This window comes from Leptodactylus fuscus, chromosome 3, assembly GCF_031893055.1.
Source record: "Leptodactylus fuscus isolate aLepFus1 chromosome 3, aLepFus1.hap2, whole genome shotgun sequence".
In the NCBI taxonomy this organism is placed as follows: domain Eukaryota; kingdom Metazoa; phylum Chordata; class Amphibia; order Anura; family Leptodactylidae; genus Leptodactylus; species Leptodactylus fuscus.
In genome coordinates this window covers 163,823,250-163,850,824 of record NC_134267.1, presented here as the reverse complement: position 1 = coordinate 163,850,824, position 27,575 = coordinate 163,823,250, and the positions used below count along the sequence as shown (strand labels likewise).

At 44.1% G+C, this 27,575-nt stretch overlaps 1 protein-coding gene across 2 annotated transcripts; it reads left to right on the top strand.

Moving 5' to 3' along the window:
- The first annotated feature begins 1,678 nt into the window (after positions 1 to 1,678).
- On the top strand, positions 1,679 to 22,844 carry GPR160 (G protein-coupled receptor 160). 2 transcript variants are annotated; one of them, XM_075266706.1, is made up of 4 exons: positions 1,679 to 1,756; positions 19,423 to 19,493; positions 20,064 to 20,328; positions 21,733 to 22,844. In XM_075266706.1, exon 4 carries the CDS (start codon positions 21,756 to 21,758, stop codon positions 22,818 to 22,820), a length of 1,065 nt encoding a protein of 354 aa, XP_075122807.1. In that variant the 5' UTR covers positions 1,679 to 1,756; positions 19,423 to 19,493; positions 20,064 to 20,328; positions 21,733 to 21,755; the 3' UTR covers positions 22,821 to 22,844. The 2 variants fall into 2 exon arrangements, with proteins under 2 accessions (XP_075122807.1, XP_075122808.1); XM_075266707.1 differs by lacking the exon at positions 20,064 to 20,328.
- The last annotated feature ends 4,731 nt before the right edge of the window (positions 22,845 to 27,575 follow it).

The window sequence follows — 27,575 nt, the reverse complement described above, 5'->3', positions numbered from 1 at the left end:
AAAATGCTGCAGGAAGAACCGCTGTGTGAACGCATAGCGGATCTTTCGCAGCGCTTTTAAGAGAAAGTTCAGTTTTCCTCTGTGGAGTTTCTCTTAAAGGGGCTCTATCAGCAAAATCATGCTAGCCGTAGTAGCAGCCGCATGCTACTGCGCATGCGCCCAGGCTATTTTTTTTTATATCAGTGTCCTCTCGCGAGTGCCGGAGGAGGACGGGACCGGAGGACATCGGAGAAAGAAGAGGCGTGGAAGAAGATGAAGACACACCCTGAATGCCCGCCCAGCGTGCACGATGCGTAAGTAGAGCACATTCTTTTTTAGGTTATTATTTTAAAAGGGGGGGGGGGGGTAGTTTAATATAACATTTACAGTGCCTGAATAGCCATTTAAAGGCTATTCAAGTATACAGGCATATGTGGGGATCTATCTGCATGATTTTGCTGATAGAGCCCCTTTAACATTATATCTACGGGAAAGCCACCAGCGTTTCCGTAGATATAATTGACATGCTGCGATTTGCAAAGCTGCCATGGCTTTGCAAATCGCAGCGTGTCTGCGCTGCGATTTCTTCCACAAAGTAGGCATGAGATTCGCATGAATCCCATCCCCTTTGCTTGCACTGTAAAACGCCATGATTTTTCCCACAGCGGAGACGCAAATCGCGGCGTTTACATCACGTGGGACCCCCGCCTTAGGAGCAGAATTTCCATGTTGACATAGCCTTTGGTTGCTTTCATATGGTCAGTGTTTGGTCATTGATTTCGTTCAGTGATTGTGAGTGGAGTCTACACAGACATCAGGTGGAATAGACACATTTGTATCTGTTCTGTGTTTCTAACCCACTCCTAGTTATGGCTCACAATCACTGACCAAACACTGACCGTGTGAAAGCAGCCTAGGGCTAGTTCACACGTGGGCAAAGGGGAGTTTTTTGACAGCGGATTTAGCTTCAAAATCAGCCCCTTTACAATGGAGCCCTATGTGAACAGCTAGCTTTTTTTTTTTTCCGCTAGCTTTTTTTTTCCACTAGCTTTTTTTTTCTGCTAGTTATTTTTCAGCTAGCAGAAAAAAGAAGCGACATGACCTTTCTTCAGGCGTTTTCCGCCTGAAGAAAGCAATAGAAGTGAATGGGAGGCAAAAACCGGGCGGAAAAAAACCGCTAGCGTTTTTTTCAACCGATTCACTCATATGGGAGGGGAAAACAGCCTGGCTCTTTTTGGAAGCGGTTTTTACAAAAAAAAAAGCTCCAAAAAAAGCTTGGCAATGTAAAAAAAAAGCTTCCTAATTATGAAGCGTTTTTTTTCAGGACCACAATAAGCTAGGAGGTTTTTACGTGTGAACTAGCTCTTACACTAGGCGACAGTACTATTAGATTTTACTATAACACCAGGTGGTTTTCTCCCTCCACAGTGTTTGTTCGTGTGAACATGGTCTTAATCTGAGTGAAAATCGCCTCATTGTTGTCTGGCCCTATTTACACACATGAAGGCCTGAGGTAAACAGATCGTCATCTCCATGGCTGTCAGCGCCTGCGGGCAGCGCAGCAGGTAGAACGTGTCACACACCTGTGCACAGAGCCCGCCCTGCCGAGCAGCTCACACCCTCCGCTGGGCTCAGCCTCTCAGTGCCCGGGGAGGAGTGGCAGCAGGAGGTCGTGTGTGGCCGGCAGAGAGCCCGGACAGCAGCAGTGTGTGGCCAGCTGAGAGCCCGGACAGCAGCAGTATGTGACGGGCTGAGACACGGCACTGTGCGGGGACAGGTATGTACATAGGTGAGACACCACTCATAGGCAGCTGCTGCCTTGTAATCCGGAGCACGGCAACACTGTTTAGCGCCAGTGGCGCATTCCCTACAGGTCATAGGAAAGTGATAGAGAATGGTCATGTGTGTATGTATAGAGCAGAGATCAGGGGCTACTCATACATGGCCCTCCACATATGTGCTGTCTGCTCTGTTTATGGGAATAGGTTTTACCATATGATCATGGTGTAACGTAATAACCACTAAGTCTTTCATCCAGTGAATTGTCTCCCATGGAAGTGGGCACACATGGTTTAGTTAGTGGGCTGGTGGGCACTGAATACCCCGCTGGCAGCTATTTTGTTGACAGCCATACACATTAGAGGAATGTCAGACGCAGCCACCAGTTTCAACAGAACCAGCCCAAGTCTTATCCCATTTGTAAATCCGCTTTAGCGAAGGTGGGATGTTCAAGTCATTGTGCTGTCAGCGGATCATCCATTTGTCGCGAATATGAAAAAAGAATGTTTTAAAAATTTCTATGTGCTGTCAATGACCCATAGACTTTAATTAGACTTGTGATCTGCAAAATAGAGTACGAGTGGGTGGAAAGGGAGTAGTTTTCTACATGCATCAATTAAAGTCAGTGGGGCAGATTTTTTAAAGGGGTTGTCCAGGATAGAAATAAAATAAAAAAAATAATAATAATAATAATTAGACGAGAGAAAGTGAGAAAAAAAAACCCAGCGCAGTCCGGTCCTGCAGCTCTGCTGTTTTCTTCTGGCAAAAGTCCTCACCACACGTGACACAGACCTCACCAATATAATCAAGTGTGTACGGTATCTATTATTTATTATACTTATATAGCGCCATCATATTCCGCAGTGCTTTATAGATATTGTCAGTCACTGTCCCATATAGGGCTCACAATCTACATTCCCTATCAGTATGTCTTTGGTGTGTGGGAGGAAACCCACGCAAATACAGGGAGAACATACAAATTCCTTGCAGATGTTGCCCTTGGTAGGATTTGAACCTAGGACTCCAGCGCTGCAGTGCTAGCCACTGAGCTGCCCACACTACACTATCTACACTAAAACAGACAACAGAAAACCCTATATGTTAGACATGGTGGTGGTTCTATTGAGCTGTACCTCCAGGTATACTCTACTGCCCAATCTGACATCCGATGGCTATAGAGATGCAATTGAATGCTGGCCAGAATATCGTACATGGGTTCTATTCTAATTACTGGGATCCATCAATAGTCATTGAGCTTTGTATGGTTGCCTCATCAGCTGTACTGCCCAGAATGCACTTGTGTCTCCGCACCCTATGTCGGATTAGGTTGGAGAGTGTGCCTGGAGGTATATATTAAAGAGGACCTTTCATGTCCTCAGTCACATGCGATTTTATATACCGTTAGAAAGCTGACAGTGCAATGAATTCAGCCTCCTGTTTGCTTTGCCGTTATGTGCTCTGGGGCTGGAGATATCAGTGTCATTACAGATGTCTGCTCACTGTCAGAAGGGGGTTCCCGACAGTTTAGCTCGGCTATGAGGGACACCCCTTCCTGACAGTACTCGTCCATAGCCCTGTACTGTCAGAGGGGGTGTTCCTTAACGCCCAGTTATGATGCTGACTATGGACTTTCTGTGAAAAAGCGCTGCGGAAAGACCACAATGCTTTTCCGTTGTGGTGTACCTTTTAGATGAGCAGCAGAAACACATTAGTGTGCAGGGATTAAAATTGTGTTTTGTTTCCTATTAAAGAGAGTTTTGAAGAGTCTTGTAACTTCACCCGCTCCTGCCCTTGTAGCTAAGTAAACAGCTTTTTTTTTTTCTTTTAAAATGTCCTTTACAGGCTACATTTGTCCCTTCATGGAAACTCAAACAAAACTTCCACATCACCACTATTTTCTATATATGTGGAGGAGAACAAACCAGGGTTAGAAGGAAAGAACCACCTTTGTTATATACAGTGTGTGTGTGTGTGTGTGTGTATATATATATATATATATATATATTTATTTATTATACACATTTATAAAAAAAAAACCCCCAATAATAATCATTTCATTTCAACTATGAAGAACTTTAACTTGTTGATAATAAACTGATCACAAAGTGTCCCTCTAGTAGGACCCTGGCTGTAATATGTGGAGAAATTTGTCAGTAAGTGCTTAGTTTCTGTGCAGAGCCACTACAGGGAAAATTGAGCATTACAAAGTGTTTATTCAAATCAGTGGATAGCCTGTATAAGGCCTCATGCACATCCGCACGTGTGCCATTTGCAGGGGACTCCATTGCTTCCTTAGGTTCCATTGATTATAGAGTAGGTAATATTCTGTTCTGTGACATCGGAAAGGAACACAGACAGGAGGCACTCTGATGTCATCCAGGTTCCACTATAAAATTGCACCCTCCGCTCAGCCTACATACTTGGTCATGTGCTTGAGGATTAACGCAGGATGGGTCCTCTGGAGTAGTACTGACGTTGTAAATGCTCACCATAAACTCAGAGTTCCTTAATAGAGCATATGAAAATGAGTTTCCTAAACTGGACAAAGCTGTTGAATGAGGAGACTCCCCAAATACATGACACATGCTGGTAAGGCTAGGTTCATACCTGCGTTTGATCTATGTTTGGGGTTTCTATCCTCGAATCTGCTTAAAAAAATGCAAGCAGGACTTTTCTTTCCGCCTTTTTCACCCGAAAATCTGTCAGACCCCATTATATGAGGTCTGCGGGTAGCCGCTTTTATAAGCAGTGTGATCCTAGCATAACTTCCACTGTATTGGATTCAATCAGGCAGACTAGAGACTGTCAGTCTTTTCCTGAGGAACTATATATGCATGTTTCAAGGGAAGGTCTTTATCACCAGACACAAGATGAGGGGAGGTGTAGTCCCTCTGGTTTTCTTACCATGCTCGTCAAATGGATAACCTGGGTGAATGAAATGTTATTTTCACACAGAATGGGAGTGAGACACATTTTTTAAGATCTGTCACTGTTTATTAAATCTGCATTCTGCCTTCCTATTCCTCTTTTTGTGACCTAGAGACCTATCAGAAGCTCTTCTTGTCGCTGTATCTGTTGTGAAAGAGGTGCGATCAAAATACTCCTATGTTTCTGAATACAATATGGGTGTGAGTAAAACTAAAAGAATAAAAGCTGAAATAGACCCTAAGGCCTGGGCACCACGTTTTAAAAACGCGTTTTGGACGTGGCAGAAACACTGTGGCAAAAAATACTGCATTTTACATTACTTGCAAAGTGGATGGGATTCTGGCTAATCCCGTACATACATTGCAGGAAATGCTGCGAGTATATAAATCACAGCATACCTATGGAAACACTGGCTCTGCAGACTTTCTGCAGAAAAAAAACAGCAATATTTTCCGCTGCAGCTTGCTATTTGGGTCTTTAGCCTTATAAGTGTATGTAAGTAGACACCGTGGCTGTTGTATGTGTAAACTAAGTACTTCTAGCTATACCGCTGTGCAGATGTTTATAAACATGTCACCCGAGCTTGTTGATTTTGCATATAATTATTGATGTAGAGCAGATTCACATAGAGAATAGCTGAGATTAGCTGACAGCAGTGTTGTAGTGTCACGTTGACCTTGCTGTACATGTAACTTGCTGTGATAGGGATTGTTGTCTCTCTGAAGCTGAGGAACTTTGGCTGCATGTTTTGAAACAGAGTAATATAAAGATAATTCTGGAATTATTTGCACAATATCTGACAGTTCCCCCCCAGTTATTTATCAAATGTTCCTTTTTTCAGTGAGATTTCGCATAATTTTCCCTTTTGTGCCCCTTTTCAATTTCTGGTGTGATATACTAATCGGATGCAAGCTGTCCTTGCGTGTCTTACACCTTTTTTTGCGCCTACATAATAAATAAGGCGCAGAAAGAACAGAATGGTATTTAAAGAAGCAGAAACAAGTGACTTCTCTGGATCTGCATAGATGGCTTCAAATCTATCCAGCTTGTCCAGTGAAAAGAGCTTGTCTGATTTTTCGGTCTCAAAATTCAAAAAGAAAAGTAAATTCTTAATAGAAGATTGTGGCCAGGTCTGCCGCCCCTTCTGCCCCCCCCCCCCCCCACTAGTAACGCCTCTGCTCTGTCTTCTTGATGCAGCCATGTAGTTATGCACTTGAGTTGGCAATGCATTTTAGGATTTGACACAAGTAATTGAATATGATTTATAATATTAATGTAAATGTTAAGTCTGCTAACTTTGTATAGATTTGTGTGTCTAATGCTTGTACAATTGTTTGCTGTAGTCTACACTGCTTTGTTTGGATTGGAGCGTATATTTATGCACTTTAAAAAAAAAAAAAAAAAAAAAAAAGTGCAAATAATAAATCTGGCGAACACCTGTTTACCCAAGTGGCCATGCCAACTTTTCTGGCCAAAATCACAAATTGGGGAATTCTTTTGTAGAAAAAAAGAAGCAAACGCTACATAAATCCAGCGTGATGGCAAAAAGGCACAAGAAACATGTAAAAAAAACTCTCCAAATTAAGGCGCAAACACATTGATGCATTTTGCCCCAATGTGTGTTCTGTTCATTTATAGCAGCTTTCAGGGACAGCTGATTCTGTTTCTGCCTTCGCTTGTGCTGTAGAGACTTTATTTTATACAGTCATGACTGTAAGTGTAGGACCCCTGAAATATTTCCTGAAAATTACCGTATATACTCAAGTATAAGCCGACCTGAATATAAGCAGAAGCCCCTAATTTTACCACAAAAAACTGGGAAAACTTATTGACTCGAGTATAAGCCGAGGGGGGAAATGCAGCAGCTACTGGAAAATTTCAAAAATTAAAATGGTCGGAGTTTTTGGGTGCAGTAGTTGCTGGGTGCTGGGGAAGGGGAGGGGGTGTTTTGGTTGTCTGTCTGCCCCTTCCCTGAGCTTGAGGACTGTTTTTTTTTTTTTTTTTTTTTCCCCCCCACTTGGAATTCAGCCTGGCTGAATATAGCGTATCTGCAGTGCTCCTATTAACCCCTTCCCGACGGAATAGGAGCACTGCAGATACCCTATATTCAGTAGACCGGGCACGGACACGGGGATACCTAATGTGTATGTGTTTCACAGTAATTCTCTACTTGTATATGTATTCTAGGGAAAGGAGGGATTTAGAACTTTATTTTATTTTTTTTATCATATTTTTTTTAAAAGCTTTTTTTTTCCCCACTATTTTATGGGAGATTTTTTTTTTTTGCTTGACTTGAGTATAAGCCGAGGGGGGCTTTTTCAGCACAAAAACTGTACTGAAAAATTCGGCATATACTTGAGTATATACGGTAAGTATTTCTCCAAGAAAACTATTGCAATTACATTCTATGCATTTCAATAAGCATCAATGTTGTTTTTGTCAAAAAAAGCGCATCTAATCCTTTTTCAAACTGCTGTGACCAGCTCCTGGGGTAGGCTATTCCACAGATCCACAGTCCTTACAGTGAGAAAGCCTTGTCACCTCTGGAGATTAAACTTTTTTTTTTCTTCGGGCAGAGGCAGTGCCCCCTTGTCTTTTGAGGTTTTTTTTTTAAATTTTTTTTTTTTTTTTTACATGGAGCAGCTTTTCCCCATATTTCTAGTATGCGCCATTTATATAGGTTTGTTATATCACCCCTTAAACCTTGTCTCCAGACTAAACAGTTTTAATGCTCCTTATCAGTTTTGTTCCCCTCCATTCTCCAACTCTAGGACATCCTTTCTATGAACTGGTGACCAGAACTGAGCTGCATATTCCAGATGGGGTCGCAGCAATGACTTAGAAATTAATAATATTACACCCCTGTCCTGTGAGTCCGTACCCATTTTAATACATAACAATATCCTGCTGGATATCCAGCAGCTGACTGACATTGTGTTCTGTAACTTAATCTACAAGTGCACCCAGGTCCTTCTCCATCAGTGACTCTCCCAGTTTTACTCCCCTGATGCATAAATTTACATTTATCCATGTTGATCCTGATTTGCCATGTGGATGACCAAACACTCAGTCTGTCCAAGTCTGCTTGTAACCTATGTACATCCTCCATAGACTGCACTGTACTGCATAGCTTGGTGTCATCTGCAAAAATAGAGATAGTGTAACCCCCTCACAGGAGTTACTAATGGTTATTTGGCCATATAAGTGCCTTACATGTTATGATAGTTTGTATATGTTGCCATGTTTATTCTGTATTCATTTGTGTAATGTTGTTAAGCTGTTGTTCTCTGGTTTCACTTGTCCTAGTGAGCTGTGGTCTCCATAGCAACACACACTATGGTGAGTGGATCTGTAGCTGGAACAGGAAATAGTCATAGCAGAGACAGGAAGTAGTATTCTGTAAGAGCCGGGGAAGAAGAAGTGTGGCAGTGGCCATCTTGTGTTTCAGACACTGTGCTGTGAGGATTTCCACAGCAACAGCAGGACAGAGAAGCTGTGTGACAGCGCCCCCATCACTATCAGTAAGAGGACAGGAATTACATCAGGCTGAGCAGAGCTATAACCCTGGCAGCCTGCACCTACCTCTACAAGGTAACTGAGCCCCTGCAGTAGACCAGAAGCTGGATCTGCAGACATCTTAGACTCTCTGCTAATACATGGGAAGGTGTCGTCCAGCTACAAGCCACTGTGCCACAGCTCACTGCTACAGGACAAGTGAACCAGCAGATGCCTGTTACAATAAAGCAGTGAGCACTTCTACTGATCCTGGCCTGGACATTGCCTTCCCTGTAGCTAAGCCCTGGGCAAATGCTCTTTGTTGGAGTAGAGCACTGGCACCCACATCACATCTCAGCCCAGGGACCAGCGGGTGTCTCAATACTCCAACTGGCGTCACATCTAACTGACTCTGCCTATTACCCTGTGCACCTCTCCTGGGAGTTCTGGTGCCTATAAGGTCACCGTGACAGTCCAGCCTCCTGCACGGTTCTCCCAGGGTGGTCGCAGTTGGCGTCACGAACAGGATTGCTGTGCCATTGAAAAAAAGAAGGGAGGCACTTGAGCTGCTGGCAGGAAAAAGGATCTGTGACTGCGACACTGTGCAATATCGCCATCTTGGCCCTGCATCGCACGCTATACCTGAATCTACAGCACAGGCAACAGCAGGTGAGCCACGTACTGCCAGTATGTTTAGGAACAAAGAAAAAAGGGATTTTGTCAGTTTTAAACACCAAGGGTCCAGTAGTGAGGATGAGGAAGAGGGGTGTAGTGTTTCAGCCCCCACAGCTGCAGTAATGCCAATCACAATGCCTTATTACCCAGGCGTGCCATGGCTGCCACTCTATGTAGGCGAGCCAAATACCCTAAAGGACTTTAAAGAAAAGATGCAAGCGACTTTCAAAGTTTATCCCCTCACTGCTGAGCAGAAGGTTGCTATGTTAATGGGTCAGATGGGAGGAGCAGCCCTCCGTGAAGTTAAGTCCTGGGATGTTAAGGAGAAACAAACTGTTAAGCAAATATTTGATAAACTGCGTGCCATATTTGAAACTAAGACTCTGTCAGAACTAAAAGCTCGGTTCTTTAGCCGCAAGCAGAACACAGGTGAAAGTCTTAGAGACTATGCTCTGAGCTTGGATGAAGCTCTCCGCCAGGTTGCTCAACTAGATCCTCACGAGCGTCACAATTATGATTGCACGCTGAAGGAGCAATTCATCGAGGGTGCTACACCTGATGCAGTTAAAATGCAACTACGTATGCTTAACTCTCAAGACCCTGACCGACCCTTCAACCTATTTAAAGAGACAGCCATCCAAATCCTTAAAGTGGACACAATGCCAGAGGAGCAGCATAATGTGCCCTCAGCTTCTACAGCACCTCCGCCCTGTGTAATCCAACAACCCATTGCTCAGTGCGCACAGATCCAACCTTCTGACTCCAACCTTGAACTCCAAGGACAAATCGCTGAACTTTCAAAGAATCTAATTAAGCTTTGCAAAAAAGTGGATGACCTTCAGCTGACACCACCGAGGTCTCCCTCATCCCGGCACTGGCAGCGACCTTCGCCACGTCAGTATTCACGCAGACCGTTATTCCGACCCGGTCGCAGGGTCACGGACCAGTTTGATTCATCCGGAAGGCCCATCTGTCGAAGTTGTCATTTACCAGGACATGTTGAACGAGAATGCCAGTCTTTAAACTAGGCCGTCCTGGGGCAGAGGACCTACCCCCAGGAGACAACCACCACCATGGTCCACTATCACCTGAATGGGGCCGACATTTCATTGGAGACCGTCCTATCCTTTCCATCAATATGAACAACATCCCACTGACTGCTCTCTTGGATACGGGATCACAGATGACTACCATGCCCCTTGCCCAGTTTGAAAAATATTGGTCTCAAGATCAGCTACAACCATGCAATCCTCATGAGCATGTGACTCTAATTGCCAGCAATGGACAAGAACTTAAACAGGTAGGATACTTCCTAGCCACCCTTAAGATTGGCAAAACCGAACTGAAGGATCAAGGGATTGTCATTGTGGACGTTGCCAAAGACAGAGACACTCCCTCCATCATCATTGGGACCAATGTCTTAGTTAATTGTTTTGATGAAGCCATTGCTGCCTTGTCTGACACTCTTCAAATAGTCGCTCCAAAAGAGAGACACATCTACCATAAGGCCATTAAGGTTTTGGTCCAACAACAACAGGTCCAACTTTCCCAAGGTGAGATTGGAAAAGCTAGGGTGACTGACGCTAGACCCATCATCTTACCACCTGGTCATGTGATGATGGTCTGGTGCCGGGCCAGGTTTGGTGTCAAAGGCAGGGATTACTCCGTGCTCATCGAGTCAATGCCTACGGATCGTACAGTTATTGCTGCCCGTAGTTTGGCTAAGGTGACCCATGGACGAGTCCCTATACAATTGTTGAATTTTGGGGATTCTGAAGTTACACTACCTCGGTATACAGTGGTTGCCAAATTATCCAGAGTTCAGGATGCTGATTGCCTCCAGAGAGTCCATTGTGAAGCTCAGACCACCAAATCACAACCCACAGATACCCCCACTGGGGAGCAAAAAGAATGGTGGCAAGAGATTCACCTTGGAACCCCTGAGACGCCTTCATCTCAGCTGGAAGGGTTATTGCGGGTAGTTCACGAATTCGAACACATTTTCAGCAAGTCCCCTATGGACTTTGGGCATGTCACTGCAGTAGAACACACAATTCAAACTGGTGATCATCCTCCCATCAAGGAAAGACATAGGCCCATTCCCCCAGCACAATACCAACAAGTAAAAGGCTTACTCCAAAACATGAAGGATTCCGGTGTTATAAGGGACAGCCGAAGCCCTTGGGCTGCTCCCTTAGTACTCGTCAAAAAGAAGGACGGTACTATTCGCCTTTGCGTGGATTACCGCAAATTGAATGATATCACTCACAAGGATGCATATCCGCTGCCCCGGATAGAGGAGTCCCTTGCAGCTCTTCAGTCTGCAGCCTACTTCTCTGTCCTGGACCTTACCAGTGGATACTGGCAGGTCCCTATGTCCCCAACTGATGCTGAAAAAACTGCCTTCACAACACCAATGGGTCTGTTTGAATTTGACCGGATGCCATTTGGGTTGTGCAATGCGCCTGCCACATTCCAACGGCTCATGGAGTTCTGTTTAGGTCATCTAAACTTTGAGTCTGTCCTGTTATATCTGGATGATATAATTGTTTACTCCAGAACATATGCAGAGCATTTGGATCACCTTGCGAGAGTGTTTGAGTCTTTGGATCGCTATGGTCTGAAACTCAAACCTTCCAAATGCCATCTCCTAAAATCTGAAATCCAATACCTGGGACACATTGTGAGCGCTGATGGGGTGTCGCCAGATCCTCAGTACACTGAACGGATACGCGACTGGCCAACTCCTGAAACGGTAAAAGACATCCGTAGATTCCTTGGGTTCGCCGGTTATTACCGCCGATTTGTAAAAAACTTTGCCCGGATTGCTGCACCCTTACAGGCTGTACTGATAGGTCAGTCTACCACCCGATCTGGTAAGAGTCCAACTATCCAATGGACCCCTGAAATGCAAAAAGCATTTGAGGAGTTAAAAGCGGCCTTAGTCGGTCCAAATGTCCTTGCTTACCCTGATTACAGTAAACCGTTCATTCTGCAAACAGATGCAAGTAAAACTGGACTTGGTGCTGTCCTTTCCCAGAAACAAGAAGGTTTGATTAGACCCATTGCATTTGCCAGTCGATCGCTTCGGGCGACTGAACGTAATGACTCTAACTATAGCTCCTTTAAGTTGGAGTTTCTGGCCTTGGTTTGGGCGGTTACCGAAAAATTCCATCATTATCTCACCGCCACTCCTTTTGTTGCATACACAGATAATAATCCTCTGACCCATCTTAGCACTGCCAAATTGGGAGCAATTGAGCAGCGTTGGGCTTCACGTCTTGCCAATTATCAGTTTACCTTAAAATTCCGTGCAGGGAGGGAGAATGTTAATGCTGACATTTTATCTCGGTTACCCCAAGAGTCAATTAATGACCTAGATGACCCTGACAAATGGGAAGAAGTTGAACTCCCTGACTTCTATGACAAAGTCACTCAACGTGTTAATCAAAATGTCCGGACCAAATATTGTAACCTTCAGACCATGCGGGTTGAGTCCCTCCATCATATGGATTGGGAACAAGTCCAAAAACAAGATCCAACATTGCAAAGATTAAAAGACCTTTTAAAAGATTCAAATTCAATAGGTCCAGATAACAATGCAAGCCCTGAACTTCAAAATCTCTGGCGAGAGCGCGGTCGTTTAACTTATCTGCAGGGAAAACTGGTCCGCCGTTATGTAAATCCTCGTACCCATGAGCGAGTGTTTCAGATTGTGATACCAAGACAAGACGCTCCTTTGATCTTGGATGCGTATCATAATCAGTCAGGACATTTCAATGCCCAAAAGACAGAACGAACCATTAAGGATCGTTTCTACTGGGTGGGAATGCGCCCTCAAATTGAACAGTGGTGCCGGGATTGTGCACAATGTGCTTTGCGGAGAGGATCTAACCAACGGGCCCCTCTACAGGGCATTGTCACAGTCAGACCACTAGAGTTGGTAGCGCTTGACCACGTCAAGTTGACTCCAAATCGGTCAGGTTACACTTATGCATTAACAATGATTGATCATTTTTCAAAATTCATGGTTGTAGTCCCAGTAAAAGATCTCACTGGTAAAACAGCAGCTCGGGAATTCCAAAGACATTTTGGGCGACCCTACGGTTATCCTGAAAAGATCCTTACTGATCAAGGTCCTGCATTTGAGTCAGAGCTTTTTCAAGAGTTCTGCAACCTCTATGGGTGTCAAAAGATCCGCACTACAGCCTACCATCCCCAGGGTAATGGGCTTTGTGAAAAAGCCAATCAAATCATTATCAACATGCTGAGAACAGTTGCCCGTGAAAAACGATCTGAGTGGCCAGAGCTATTGCCAGAGATCACTGAGATCTATAATAACACCAGACAGGATTCCACAGGGTACACTCCTGCATACCTCCTTAGAGGACAGTTAGGACAGCTCCCCGCTGATCACCAAATGGGAGTGATTACAGAGGTTAGGTCCCCACCTTTACCAAATGACACTTGGGTAGCAGAAAGACTAAGGGTTAATAGAGAACTTCAGGAACTTGTGTGTAAATCTCTGGACCAGGCTAGACACAAACAGGCTCTCCAGTATGACAAAGGAGCAAATGCTCAACCATTGCAACCTGGAGATAAGGTCCTAAAAAGGCGACATGTTAGGCATCATAAGTTAGAGGATCGTTGGGAAGACAACGCCTATGTTGTCCAAGAGGCACCACATGATAACTCTAAAGTGTGTAAAATTGTTCCAGAGGATGGAGAAGGTCCATCCCAGCTAGTGTCTCGAGATGATCTCAAAGTCTGTCCCTCCTCTTATACAAGTCCTAGAGTGACCCGTCGGTTACCGGCTACTCCACACGCTCTGTCACAACCAAGACGGACATTACCCTGTATACCCATTCCTGGCCAACATGGTACAGAATTAGGACTTGCTCTGGCTTCCCCTAATTTATACTTCTTTGTGAGACCTACGGTTACACCGTTGCAAAGAGAGATTCCTTCTGTGTCAAGGGAAACAAGTGACTCCATTTCCTTAGAGGACTTTGTATCAGAGACTCCGGATACTCAAGTACTCCCTGACAGAGAGGAGGCCTCAGAGCCTGAAACAATTTCTCAAAGGAGATCCCAAAGGGTAAATAAGGGTAAACCCTCAGTTCGCTACAGCCCTTAAAGGAGCATGCCCAGATCAGCCATAGTAGACTGTGCATTTCAGCTGATCATCTGCCTTGGAAACTTATCTTCATTTCAACAAATAAGCCATATACCTGGTGCCATAGTGGCGACACCATGCTTGGACTGCCCAAAGTTCTACCTCTATTTCTCTTATTTGGTTCTAACCCATTTAACGTTTAATCCATTTACTTTGGACTATGGGATATTTAAGCCATTGACTGTTTTCTGTGTTATTGGTAGCCCGAGGACGTGCTACATTCAAGAAGGGAGGGATGTAACCCCCTCACAGGAGTTACTAATGGTTATTTGGCCATATAAGTGCCTTACATGTTATGATAGTTTGTATATGTTGCCATGTTTATTCTGTATTCATTTGTGTAATGTTGTTAAGCTGTTGTTCTCTGGTTTCACTTGTCCTAGTGAGCTGTGGTCTCCATAGCAACACACACTATGGTGAGTGGATCTGTAGCTGGAACAGGAAATAGTCATAGCAGAGACAGGAAGTAGTATTCTGTAAGAGCCGGGGAAGAAGAAGTGTGGCAGTGGCCATCTTGTGTTTCAGACACTGTGCTGTGAGGATTTCCACAGCAACAGCAGGACAGAGAAGCTGTGTGACAGCGCCCCCATCACTATCAGTAAGAGGACAGGAATTACATCAGGCTGAGCAGAGCTATAACCCTGGCAGCCTGCACCTACCTCTACAAGGTAACTGAGCCCCTGCAGTAGACCAGAAGCTGGATCTGCAGACATCTTAGACTCTCTGCTAATACATGGGAAGGGGTCAGCCAGCTACAAGCCACTGTGCCACAGCTCACTGCTACAGGACAAGTGAACCAGCAGATGCCTGTTACAATAAAGCAGTGAGCACTTCTACTGATCCTGGCCTGGACATTGCCTTCCCTGTAGCTAAGCCCTGGGCAAATGCTCTTTGTTGGAGTAGAGCACTGGCACCCACATCACCATCTCAGCCCAGGGACCAGCGGGTGTCTCAATACTCCAACTGGCGTCACATCTAACTGACTCTGCCTATTACCCTGTGCACCTCTCCTGGGAGTTCTGGTGCCTATAAGGTCACCGTGACAGTCCAGCCTCCTGCACGGTTCTCCCAGGGTGGTCGCAATAGTGTTATTAATCCCATCTTCTATATCATTAATAAATAAGTGACATAACAGTGGACCCAACACTTGAACCCTTGGCTACACCACTTACAGCAGGGAACCCAGCACTGACCCCTGGGGTACACCACTTACAACAGGGAACCCAGCACTGACCCCTGGGGTACACCACTTATAACTGAGGACCCAGCACTGACCCCTGGCGTACACCACTTATAACAGAGGACCCAGAACTGACCCCTGGGGTACACCACTTATAACTGAGGACCCAGCACTGACCCCTGGCGTACACCACTTATAACTGAGGACCCAGCACTGACCCCTGGCGTACACCACTTATAACTGAGGACCCAGCAATGACCCCTGGGGTACACCACTTATAACTGAGGACCCAGCACTTACCCCTGGCGTACACCACTTATAACTGAGGACCCAGCAATGACCCCTGGGGTACACCACTTATAACTGAGGACCCAGCACTGACCCCTGGCGTACACCACTTATAACTGAGGACCCAGCAATGACCCCTGGGGTACACCACTTATAACTGAGGACCCAGCACTGACCCCTGGCGTACACCACTTATAACTGAGGACCCAGCAATGACCCCTGGGGTACACCACTTATAACTGAGGACCCAGCACTGACCCCTGGCGTACACCACTTATAACTGAGGAGCCAGCACTGACCCCTGGGGTACACCACTTATAACTGAGGACCCAGCACTGACCCCTGGGGTACACCACGTATAACAGAGGACCAGTCTGAGCTGCAGTCACTGACCACAGCTCTTTGGATATGATCCACAGCTTCCCCCTATCCAGACTTCATCTCTTCATAAAAACAAATCAGGTTAGTCTGACACTTTCTGTCCTTAGTAAAACCATGCTGTCTGTCACTTATAATCCCATGTACAGTCACATACTCCTGTATATAGCCACATAAGAGCCCCTTAAATGGTTTCCCCACAATGGATGTTAAACTGTAATTTCCGATTCAGTGTATGATCACAGTATATGTGTGTGAAACCTATTTTTATTCCCTACCGGGTGCACAGATCTCTAGTCTTTCCTAAGTCTAATATTAATAACTCCTAATATTAGTTTATTCTTTATTGATCAGTACAGAAGAGGAAGAACACATGGACTGGCTGTTCCCTGTATATAGCTTGTTAATTGCGTTCCCAGGTAACCTGAGGTATTACTGAAGAGTCACACAGTGAAGTAACTAAATATTTGGATATTCATTATGGGTTATGGCCATGTGTGCCGCCACCTTGTATGTACTGTTACCTGTAAAGCATACATAAAATGTCAAACAAATTTTCATTTTCTGACAGTATCAGTGTCATTAATACATTTTGTAGTGTATTTTTTTTTAACATATATTGGCTCCTTTTTGTGAAATCCTGTATTTCTTTATTCTTTCCCTTACTTTTCTATTGAGAGCTGTTGCTGCCTCTCACTGTATACAATGTACAGTCCGCCTGCAGCCTCTTCACGGGGAAACAGTTTTGTTGTTTTTGGCCGGACACAAAGTCAGACATGCAGGATTTGATCTGAACTTCTATACCTCTGGATTCGACTACTAACCGCTGGACTTGACCTTACAACCACCAGACTGGACTTCTAACCAGCAGACCTCTACACCGCTGGGCTAACTTTCCTACAGCTGCTAAAGAATTTATACTCTTTCCTTAAGCCCCGCCCTGTGGTCATGAGGTAGTATGCATCATTCAAACAATAAGAAGGTGCAAAGATAAGTGCGTATGTACAGTAAAATGGCCGGCACACTGTACACAGACAAGACACACAAGACAACCCCCGGGGTAGATGTGACAAAAAAAAGACATATAGCAGCATTGCTCTGGGATGCTGCACACTCTTAGTGTCATGTCCAGATCATGCCATAAAATCTGCCAATATTTGGCTAGTTTTTGTTTTATAATGTTGCAAAATTTAAGTACATTTATGAAGCAAATATGACAAAAAAAAGAATAATCCACTGTGCCTCGCTTTCTAGGTTGAAGTTGTCTAGGTGCAATGACTTCCACCAAAATTTTGATGCACTCTTTTTCGGTGAGGCCTGCTGGGGGAGCAGAAATAGACTTGACAGGCTGATCAGAAGGGTCAGCTCTGTCCTGGGGAGCCCCCTGGACCCAGTACAGGTGGTGGGTGACAGAAGGATACTGTCTGTGGTGAGCTCCATGCGGGAGAACACCACCCCATGTATGAGACCTTGGCAGCACTGTAAGTGACTGTCTGCTTCACCCAAAGTGTGAGAAGGAGCGCTATCGGAGGTCCTTCCTGCCAACCGCGGTCAGGCTACATAATCTACATCAGACCAAGCGAAGATCACTCCGCCCAGAGAACGAAATTATCCTGAAGTCTTCCTTCTTTCTTTTCTTCCTTAGCTGCTATAGATTCCTAGTATTTTTTTTCTCAGCTTGTGTGTGTCTAATTATGTAATATATTATGGTTTAATATCCTGTATCTGTATTACTATGCTGCTGTAACACACTGAAATTTCCCCACGGTGAGACTATTAAAGGATTATCTTTATCTTATATACAGTTACTCTGTGTTCACAGCAGCGTCCGATCTCCATTCTCAGGTTTCCGTCTTCAGCAGACAGAAGACGGAAACCTGTCAGACAGTGTCCGGTCGTGAGCGCCGGTGAGCGTTTTGTGCTCTCCACGGTGAAACCGTTTTTTTTTTAAACTGGCCACAGTCATGCATGTCCCACTTTGTGGCGAAACAGTTTTTTTGGTTTTTTTTAACCGGACACAAAGTCAGACATGCAGGACTTTGTGTCCAGTTTAAAAAAAAAAACGGTTTCACCGCGGAGAGCACAAAACACTCACCGGCGCTCACGGCCGGACACTTTTCGAACCCATTCATTTGAATGGGTTTGAAAAATGCCTGCAGGTTTCCGTCTCCTGCCCAGTTTTGGGCAGGAAACGGAAACCTGAAAGCGAAGACCCCGGGCGCAGATGTGAACGAGCCCTTAGACAAAAGTGTCTAAACATGAACCAGATTTATCACCTACCATTGTCTAATGTAATAAATTTGCCACATTTAGACGTTATCTAACACTAGATTCACGTTAGCGTTCTTTCCATTGTTCTGGTTCGTTAGAGCGGTTACACCCAGAATCCGGCGGACCCCATTAACTATAATGGGGTCCGCTGGGTGTCCGTTGTTTTAAAACTGAAAATGGTGGAGGGAAAAGTTCCCTGTGCAGGTCTTCTTTGTCTGCTGATTTCAGGCAGATCTTGTGATTCCAACAGACATGCGGATGTGAACGTAGCCAAAGTTTACACTGTCTAAATATTGGCAGAGGTTAGTAAATCTGCCCCATTGTTTACTTCCATGCACTTAAATTTTTATTCTAGGATGAAATCTGTTTGAATTCTTTGATATGGACTTGAGTACTGCTGTCATACATTCTTATATTGTATATTTAGTTATCTTTACGAGCAGTCCATAGGGCCCAGCAGTAAAATTAATTCTGGCGACCCACTTTACAGTTACACGCAGGTGTTACCTGGCACGCATTCACACATTTCTAAAATGTTGCCGATAAATATCTCTTTCAGCAGTCGCTTGCTGCCTAGCCTGAGGTCCTGTCACTACCCTGCTGCCTGGCTCTTTTCTTGGAGAAGAACCCTTGTAGGTCTGTGAGTAAGACCCACACAGCAACAGGCCTCAGGTGGCAAGATGCTGCAGAACGATTGATGACTGGGACCCCTGTATTATTATTAACAAGGTGGGACGTTGGCTTGATGTTGCGTGTGGATGTCATCGCAGTTGCCCATTGTGTCCACAGTATATAAAAATAAAGTGTGTTTTCTTAATCCACAGGCTGGTTGAGATGACTATTAGTATCAGTATGAAGTAAATACTGTGACATGGCAGAATGAGCTGAGGGTCCACTGGGAGATTCACCTGTGGGTCCGGCTTAGCCGGATTACATTGCACCATTTATCAATAGGATTTGACCTAATCTATTGCTCCCAACTACGGAAATGAATAAATCCTTGTACTGAGGCTTCCCCAATCCATACATTTTTGGTCATTCTCATTTATGCCCCGACTAATATAGATAATGTCTATAATTTTACTACTTGTGATAGTATTACAGTAGGTTACAGATTGGATGTGTGTAGCGTGTGTTGGCCAGCTTAAGTATGATTACTTACATTTGAATAGGACTTCCTGAGACGCAAATCTGTAAAACTGGCTAGGTAAGAAATTGATCATACGTAGTGCTTACACTGCGATGTGCTCATCCCTATATATCTTTTGTGCAGGTTCCTCCTTTGTAATGTATGCATCCTTCCTGGGGCAACAGTGGTCTAAGCCACACGATCATTAGACTCAAGTAAGTATACCTGTATATACAACATATTTTCCAGCATGAAATGTTAATTTTAGCTTTACACAAAGCTTGTAAACCTGAAACTGATAGATAGAATTCCTTAGCTCTAAATACAAAGCAAACCTTAGCTGAGAACATAAGACTAGTCCTGCCAGGCATCACAAGCTATTGTGCAATATGCACAGCTGCAGGCAGTAACACTATTCCCAGGACTATACCATTCTTACCATAGCCTGGAGAATTGATGATGGGTTGTGTTTTCAGCCTCATTGATCATTACTGTCATTGGAAAATAGCAGAACCAATGACTACTTATGATATACAGCAAGTTTTTTTTGTTTGTTTTTTTTTGTTTTTATACAATTTGCAACATTTAAAAATAAAAAAAGTTAGAATTTCATGCCTTCTCTTAGGCCTTATTTACTGTCGTGCATTTTGTCCGTGTCTTGCCAGTGTTACACCAAAGCACACAGACCCATTGATTTTTAGATGTCTATTCTGGCAGATTTTATGGATGAACTCTGGTTCTATAGGGGAGAAAACGAAAGCATGTTCTATTTTTATCTGTTTCAGACAGAACACACCCATGAAGGTCAAAGGGTCTGTGATGGACAGTTGCTATGAGATGAGTCACTCTTATGACCTTTTTAGTGGGTTAGACCTCCTTGCATTGATGGATGACACGTCTCTGACGTGTGAATAAGGTCCAAGTCGCAGGCTGCAGCTATACCGAATCACAGCACATTTCTGCAACTGTGGTACTCACCTGCTGAAGTCCTTACAAATGCTACAATCCCCCCGCATTCAGATTGATGGAAATTTCTTTGCAAAATTATCTGTATGTGAATTGCTCTTAGGTCCCATTCACACTGCACAATTCTGTTCAGCATGTTGCATCAATATAAACATTGGAATAAGTCCAAAATGGCATAAACCTAGAATAATACAAATGTTTCCATGATACTTTTTCTGGCATGCATGCTGCATGTACATACCCGAATGTACGTAGAAAGATTAACTGGCAACTCTCTCCCCTGTTTGTGACCAATTAACTCCAGTTCCCAGCATGCTTTGCTTTCAAATAAATTGTGGACTATTAATGAGTATAAAGCTCTGGTCTGACACATCCTTGGTAGTAAAGAACCATTAGATCATATTTAACACTTTACAAGCAGAAACTCCAACAAACCTGTTTCCGCATGAGAGCAATGGCTGGCCTTGTTGTTTAGACTATGGTTATATCCAGAGGCATAACTAGGAATAGCGGGGCCCCTTGGCGAACTATTGACATGGCCCCGCCCCCCTTCCTGACCGACACCGAAGACCTTGACCGACCAACTTCCCCCCCACATTCCTGCACGCTCTATTATGCCCCATAGTGGCCCCTGCACACAGTATTATGCCCCAATGGTGGTTCCTGCACATAATATTATGCCCCATAATGAACACCTATGAGCAATTATTATACTCTGGGGTCTTTTCAGACCCCAGAGTATAATAATCGGAGACCAAGGGGGGATACAAACATAAAAAAAAAACAATGTTACTTACCTATCCCCGGCTCCGCTGCAGTGCTTGGTGGTGTCAGCCATCTTCAATGACGTCAGGGACATCACATGAACCCAGACGTGACATGACCCGGGACGCAGGTCCTGGTCAAGTAACGTCAGGCACATCACACAACTAGGCCCAATGCCTGTATGGAGCTTGGAGAGGTAAGTAACACAGTTTTTTATGTTCTCTTACCTCTCCCAGGTCTGAAAAGACCCCCGAGTGTAATAAGTGTTTGTGGGGCCCGTGGTGTCACTTACCGATCCCGGCCCCTGCCAGGATTGGTAACTGCCTATTAAGAAAAGTAGTGGCTGTCGCCGGGCCCCTAAGGTCCCAGGCCCTGTGGCAGCTGCTACCCCAGTAGTTACGCCACTGGTTATATCTGTGTTGCTTTGCTGTTTCATCCACTAAAGTAATGGACACTATGATGTAATCCTGATAGACTCCATTATAGTCAGTTGGATCCTATAGGCATCATGGTGTCGGTCATGCGGATCTGACACTGTCATTATTTCCATTATTTTCCAAAGCAGAACAATCACAATACAGGTGTGAACAGAGCCTTACAGATTTTAGTCTAGAAGTTAGTCACCTTTTCTTGTAAAGCTGTTTGCTTTCCCTTTGAGTAAAAGGTTTTCTGAATAGTTCCTTATGATATTATATGAAGCATATCTATTATTTTTTTCAACAGGAAGAAGACCCCATGCTTCCGTCATGTCTAAAGATCTAGCCTTTATCCGTGTTTCTGTGGCAAACAGCATATCTGGCCTGGACACAATGGATGGACATGAGTTGCTGCTCACGGACTCGCAGAGTCTTGAACCCAGCTGTATATTGATCTTCATAATAACCGGCAAAGTAATCATGAACACTCTTATATTTGGGGCAAGACACCGGACTGTGGGCACCAGCTTAATGGGCTTTTGCTGCATCTCTCTTGCCATTGTCGACTTTCTGCTGTTGTTTGCCATCTGTACTATCCACTACTTCCAGGATTTTACAATTTTGGGCTTCAGGTTCACCGACTACCACGTTTGTCTGTTTACACAGATTATATCTCATACCTATGGTATCCTGCATTTGCCATTTTTCTTGGCTTCTGGAATTGATTACTATTTGACTATCGTCAAGTCTATCCATATCCCATGGGGTTGCTCAGCATTGTTATATACAATTTGTGTTCTTCTTTTATGGACTAGTGCCTTTGCCTATGTTCTTGTCTCTCCTATGGGACTTCCAGATGTGAACAATGTACAATCTACACATCAGTGTAATTTTTACATTAGCAACCAAAGTTTTTACTTAACCATCTGTTTAGTCTTCACCATCTTCATTGTTTTCGGCCTCTGCTGTTCTGAAATGGTGGCTTTGTTGAAGTCACTGAAAGTGATGACCTATGCCGAGAACATGGTGGTCCTATTTTCATTCCCGGCAGGGGATAAATGGCCTGTCCAAGGAGTAAAACGTCTCCTGGCTGCTCTCTTGTTTTCTTTTTTGGGGACTTGGGTCCCATTTGTTGTTCTCCAGATAATCATATTGGTTTTGTGTGCACATATCCCGGGATACATGGACATGAATGTTCCCTGGTTGTACTTTATAAACAGTTTCCTAATAGGGGTTTCCTTTGGACTTAAATATCCACATATACAAGTGACAGAGAAGACATTTTCCAGAGACCCATTTATTGCCTGGAAATACTGTGTTCTGCCATTTATGAATGCTGACCATAACATGATGCCTCTTTTGAAAGAGACTCCATCTTCGGTGGCAATTGTTTAATGCTTTTTGTTGTAGGTTAAACTACTCAGGTTGTATATAATAAAGCGTCTATTCTTAAAGTGACATACATGGTCGTCTTTTTGTCTGTACGTGTGGCCATGGCACAGTGATATATATCAAGTATTTATGATACTAGTTGTACCTTATGATAGGTCATCAACAGCAGATTATTGGGAAGTGGGTACCCCCACTATTACTAGGTTACAGTGTCCACCAAGAACCAGACCCAGCTCATTACACTGCAGTGACCCTGCCTGGTTACTCAACTCTCTCCCATTGATTTCCATGGGACTAAGTTGCTGCTACACTGAAAGGCAATGTGCTTCTGACTGGTGCCTGGTTATTGCAGTTCTCCCATTCACTTGAATAAGTCTGAGCTGCTGTAACCAGGTAGAGGTGCTGCAAGCTGATGTTATACATGTCAGAATCACAGTATATTTTAAACCTCTCCTTAACACCAAATAACACGTTTTAGGGGGCAGAGTACCTCAAGGCATCGTGGCCACATGCAGTTACTTCCTTAGCTATATGAATGGGGAGCTATTAAAGAGTGTAATGCTTCAGATGTAACCGATTTGTACTATAGAGGTATTGTGGTTCTGTGAATATTACTCCTAATATAAATAATCTATAACCTATTTTTGGAAGCATTGGGACAGATTTATTGCGCTTTGTGTGACAGTTTCTGGAGTGCAAGGCTTAAAAAGTCACTTTTTTTTGCCAAAAAAATGGCAGCTTTATTATCTTTTATGCCAGAAATCTAGCGTAAATGATGGTGTAAATCTTACACCAGCTATGAACTGGTGTAGATTTCCCTCAAGACACACAGTCTGGCGGATGTTGCACCCTCTACCAGCCATGGGATTATCTTCCCCATTGTGTGACTGAATTGCTCAGTGTAGTACAGCATTGCATCCATCTCTGTTTATGTTGAATATCCATGCCTAGTCCTTTTGTTTTCTCTAGAGATAAGGAGTCTTGTCTTTATCTGCATTACAATCTTTTCTGCAAAACATTTCCTGGTATAGGAACTCAAAATAGCAGTCTAGTCCCCACCTGGGGGCAAAAGGCCAGGACTTGATGACTTCATGGCCCAGTTTTGTAAATGTGTGCTTTCCCCTCTTGCTACCCTGATTCTTCAGATGTTTAATGATTTCTCGGCACTCCTCCAACTCACAAACAATGGAGGTCTATGTCATGGTCCTCCCTAAACTAGGTTAGGTTCCACCCCTGAACTCAGTCTATTGGCCTGTCTATGCACATGCTGGCTGTACTGCTACACTAGCTTCCAGTGCCTAGAGGCTGCCAGAATAGCTGATTTGTGTGGGGTTGAGATGTTGGACACCCATAGATCACATACTGATGAGGTCATTTGTATGAAAACTACATTCATTCTGGACTTTCTGATTTGCACACAAAGCACTCTTCACAAACAAGGCACAAGAGACCTGTAACTTGATCTTGCAGTGGTATAATGTCCCATCCTTACCCACCATTGTTTCTCTAATTACCTGCTCATGGTGTGGGTTTAATAATGTCACATGTGGTGAGGACACCCACCGATACAGGTTCTCTTCCTTGTGACTGAGATGACTTGCATCGCCATACTGCACATATGGCAGATCCTTGTCTATTTCATACTTCAGAATAAACACAAGAAGTCATTAGCTACAGTAATCTCTTCCTCTGCCTTGATAAATTATCTTCCCCTGACTACTGAAAAAATGACTAGTTCGCCTAAGGCTAGAGTCACATCTAGGTTGCAGTCTCTGTAGGATATTCCGTCTAAAATCGGCAGAGAGTAAAGTCTACAAGGAGGACTCTTCTCTCTGCTGATTTCATTATAAAACTGTTGCAAATCTGACGGACACTCAACAGAACCCATTATAGTCATGGTCTAAGAGGTCACAGTAGCCACTTTTTTAGCAGATGGGCTCTCTTTCATTTGGGTCCATAGAACGTAGGACCTTATTGTGCTTTATAGAACGTAGGACCTTATTGCACATACTCTTCAGCATCCTGGTAGATTTGTTTGGATTGAGTTATAGTACTCTGAAAGGTTTCACATGGTCTCTACCCCAGTGAATTGATGATCCAATCTCTTCCACCAGTCTCAAGCACTAAAATATTTGTCTCTATTGTTCTTATGGTACATACAAACTCCTTGCAGATGTTGTTCCTGGTGGGATTCGAACCCAGGACTCCAGTGCTGCAAGGATACAGTGCTAAGCACTGAGCCACCGTGTTGCCTCGCATACTGGTCATACTGTAGTGTACAAAAATGTTAATGTAAGTTTATATCTGAAAAGAAGTTAAGCTGATGAAGATATTTTATGTTAAGTTGCAGGTACCTTGTACAGTACAGCTAGGGCACTGTACAAATTGTAGACTGTATAGGGTGTAATTATCTGATATCTCTGTAGACAAGCCACATTTATAACAAACCGGAAAATCCACTCTTTAAGAAATCTGTTGCCATAGCAGCATTAGAATGAGGAAGACCTGAAGTTTGCTTAAGCAAAATGTTTCTCAAATCTCCACCCAACAGGACGTGAGTACTTCATTAACCTCATAAGGAAACGTTACAAAAAAAAACTACAACACAAAATTGACAACACTACAGGTTTTCTTTCCTCTGTGGACTTTCTACCTCTATTATACCCATATGGAAAACACCAACGTTTCCATAGGTATAATTCACATCCTACGATTTACAAAAATGTAAGCATTTTTCCGCTACAGATTTATTTCTGCGTAAGTAATGGGGTAGCGGCTACCACAGGGCCCAGGATCTTAGGGGGCCCACTGCCTCTGCTTCCCCTTCTGCATCCCATATCTTATTGTTGGTCCCCTGGAGAACAGAAGGAGAAGAGGATGCAGCTTGTGAAGCCGTGGGCTTGCGGCAAGAATATTTATTGGATGAACCCCCAACAAATACTGCTATTATACTCTGGGGTCTTTTCAGACCCCGGAGTATTATGATTGTAGCCCCAGGGGAGGTGAGTGAACATAAAAACCAGGTAATGTAAAATGTAGCATTTTTTGCAATGTGGGGCTTCGGCCTTGGGATGTGGAAATGCAGCTTTTTTTGTTGCATGCGGGTTTTTGTTTTTTTTTAGCCAAAGCCAAGAGTGACTACAAAAGGAATGGAAAATATATAAGAAGTTCTTATTCTTCTACTTTCTGCCCAACCCTCTGCTGGTTTTGGTTCAAAAGACTGCACCAAAAAAAAGCTGTGTTTCCGCAATGTGGGGCTTTAACCTTAAAGGCAATCTGTCATAGAACCCAGCCCTGCTGATACACCAGGGTCACCTGAATCAAGAGACATTTTCCACTTGTGAATCAGTGCCTCCATTGCTGAAATCGCTTTTGTATTAATGGATTTTGACTCTCTTCTGTAAAATCCTGCACAAAGAGGACTTTCATGTGGAAAATTACATAACACACTGCACTACACTACGTATGTACAGTGTATATGCTGCAGAATGGAAAAAATAACAGGCATACACAGATCCTGTAAAGCTAACAGCATTAGGCAATGCAAAGGTGCTGATGGGTGACAAGGAAGCCATCTCCTCCAGAAATAACTTCACTTTTGACCACGGAATCTAAGAAGTTAAATCCTATCAGACACACACCATTTTTTTCTAGGCACCAGTCGGAATAACCTTAAGAAAGGCTATTCGTCTCCTACCTTTCGTCGTCTTCTCCGCGCCGCTGTTTGCCTACAATCCCGGTTCTTGTTGGTATGCAAATGAGCTCTCAGGCAGCACTGGGGGCGGGCCCCAGCACTCAGACAGCACTGGGGGCGTCCCTAATGCTGCAAGAGAACTCTCTCCAGCGCCGCCTCCATCTCCTTCAGGAGTGTCATCTTCAGCCTCTTCTTCCGGCAGTGGCTTGTAACTTCTAGGCCTCGGGCAGAGCAGACTGCACATACCCACAGGCCATGAGAAAATGGCCGCTTGCATAGTATTGTACTGTCTCTAAACAGCATTAGAGACTTCGGAAAATATGGTGCTGTTTAACCAAGTCTAGTTTAAAGTGTAACAAACTTTTTTTCTTTTTGCTTTTGTGTCAGAGGGTTGTTTGTGACCATTTTTGTAGTATACTTTATTACCGAACTACAATTCTTTTTATTATACATTCTCCTCAGCAACCCTCTATCTGAGCTGCTGATAGTGAAAATCATTACACAGTTGTATAATTGTACCGGGGTTGTGTACAGTTGTACACGACCTCGGTGGAGATCCAAGGAACATGCATTGAGATAGTCAAGACTTATAAGTATCTGGGTGTGCTCCTCAATAATAAACTAGACTGGGCTGATCACCTGGAGGAGCTGCACAGAAAGGGCCACAGCAGACTCTACCTGATCAGGAGGCTGAGGGCCTTCGGAGTCCAGGGGCTACTTCTTAGGGCCTTTTTCAACTCTGTGGTTGCTTCAGCCATCTTTTTCGGTGTGGCCTGCTGGGGGAGCAGTATATCAACCAGGGACAGAAATAGACTTGACAGGCCGATTAGAAGGGCCAGCTCTGTCCTGGGGAGCCCCCTGGACCCAGTACAGGTGGTGGGTGACAGAAGGATACTATCCGTGGTGACCTCCATGCAGGAGACCAAATCCCACCCCATGTATGGGACCTTGATGGCACTTGGCAGCACTGTAAGTGACCGTCTGCTCCACCCCAAGTGGAGCAGACGGTCACTTACAGAGAAGGAGCACTATCGCAGGTCCTTCCTTCCAACCGCGGTCAAGCT

What these genes read in the sequence shown, in the direction of transcription:
- GPR160 (XM_075266707.1), top strand. Translation starts at nt 21,756, where the DNA reads ATGTCTAAAGATCTAGCCTTTATCCGTGTTTCTGTGGCAAACAGCATA.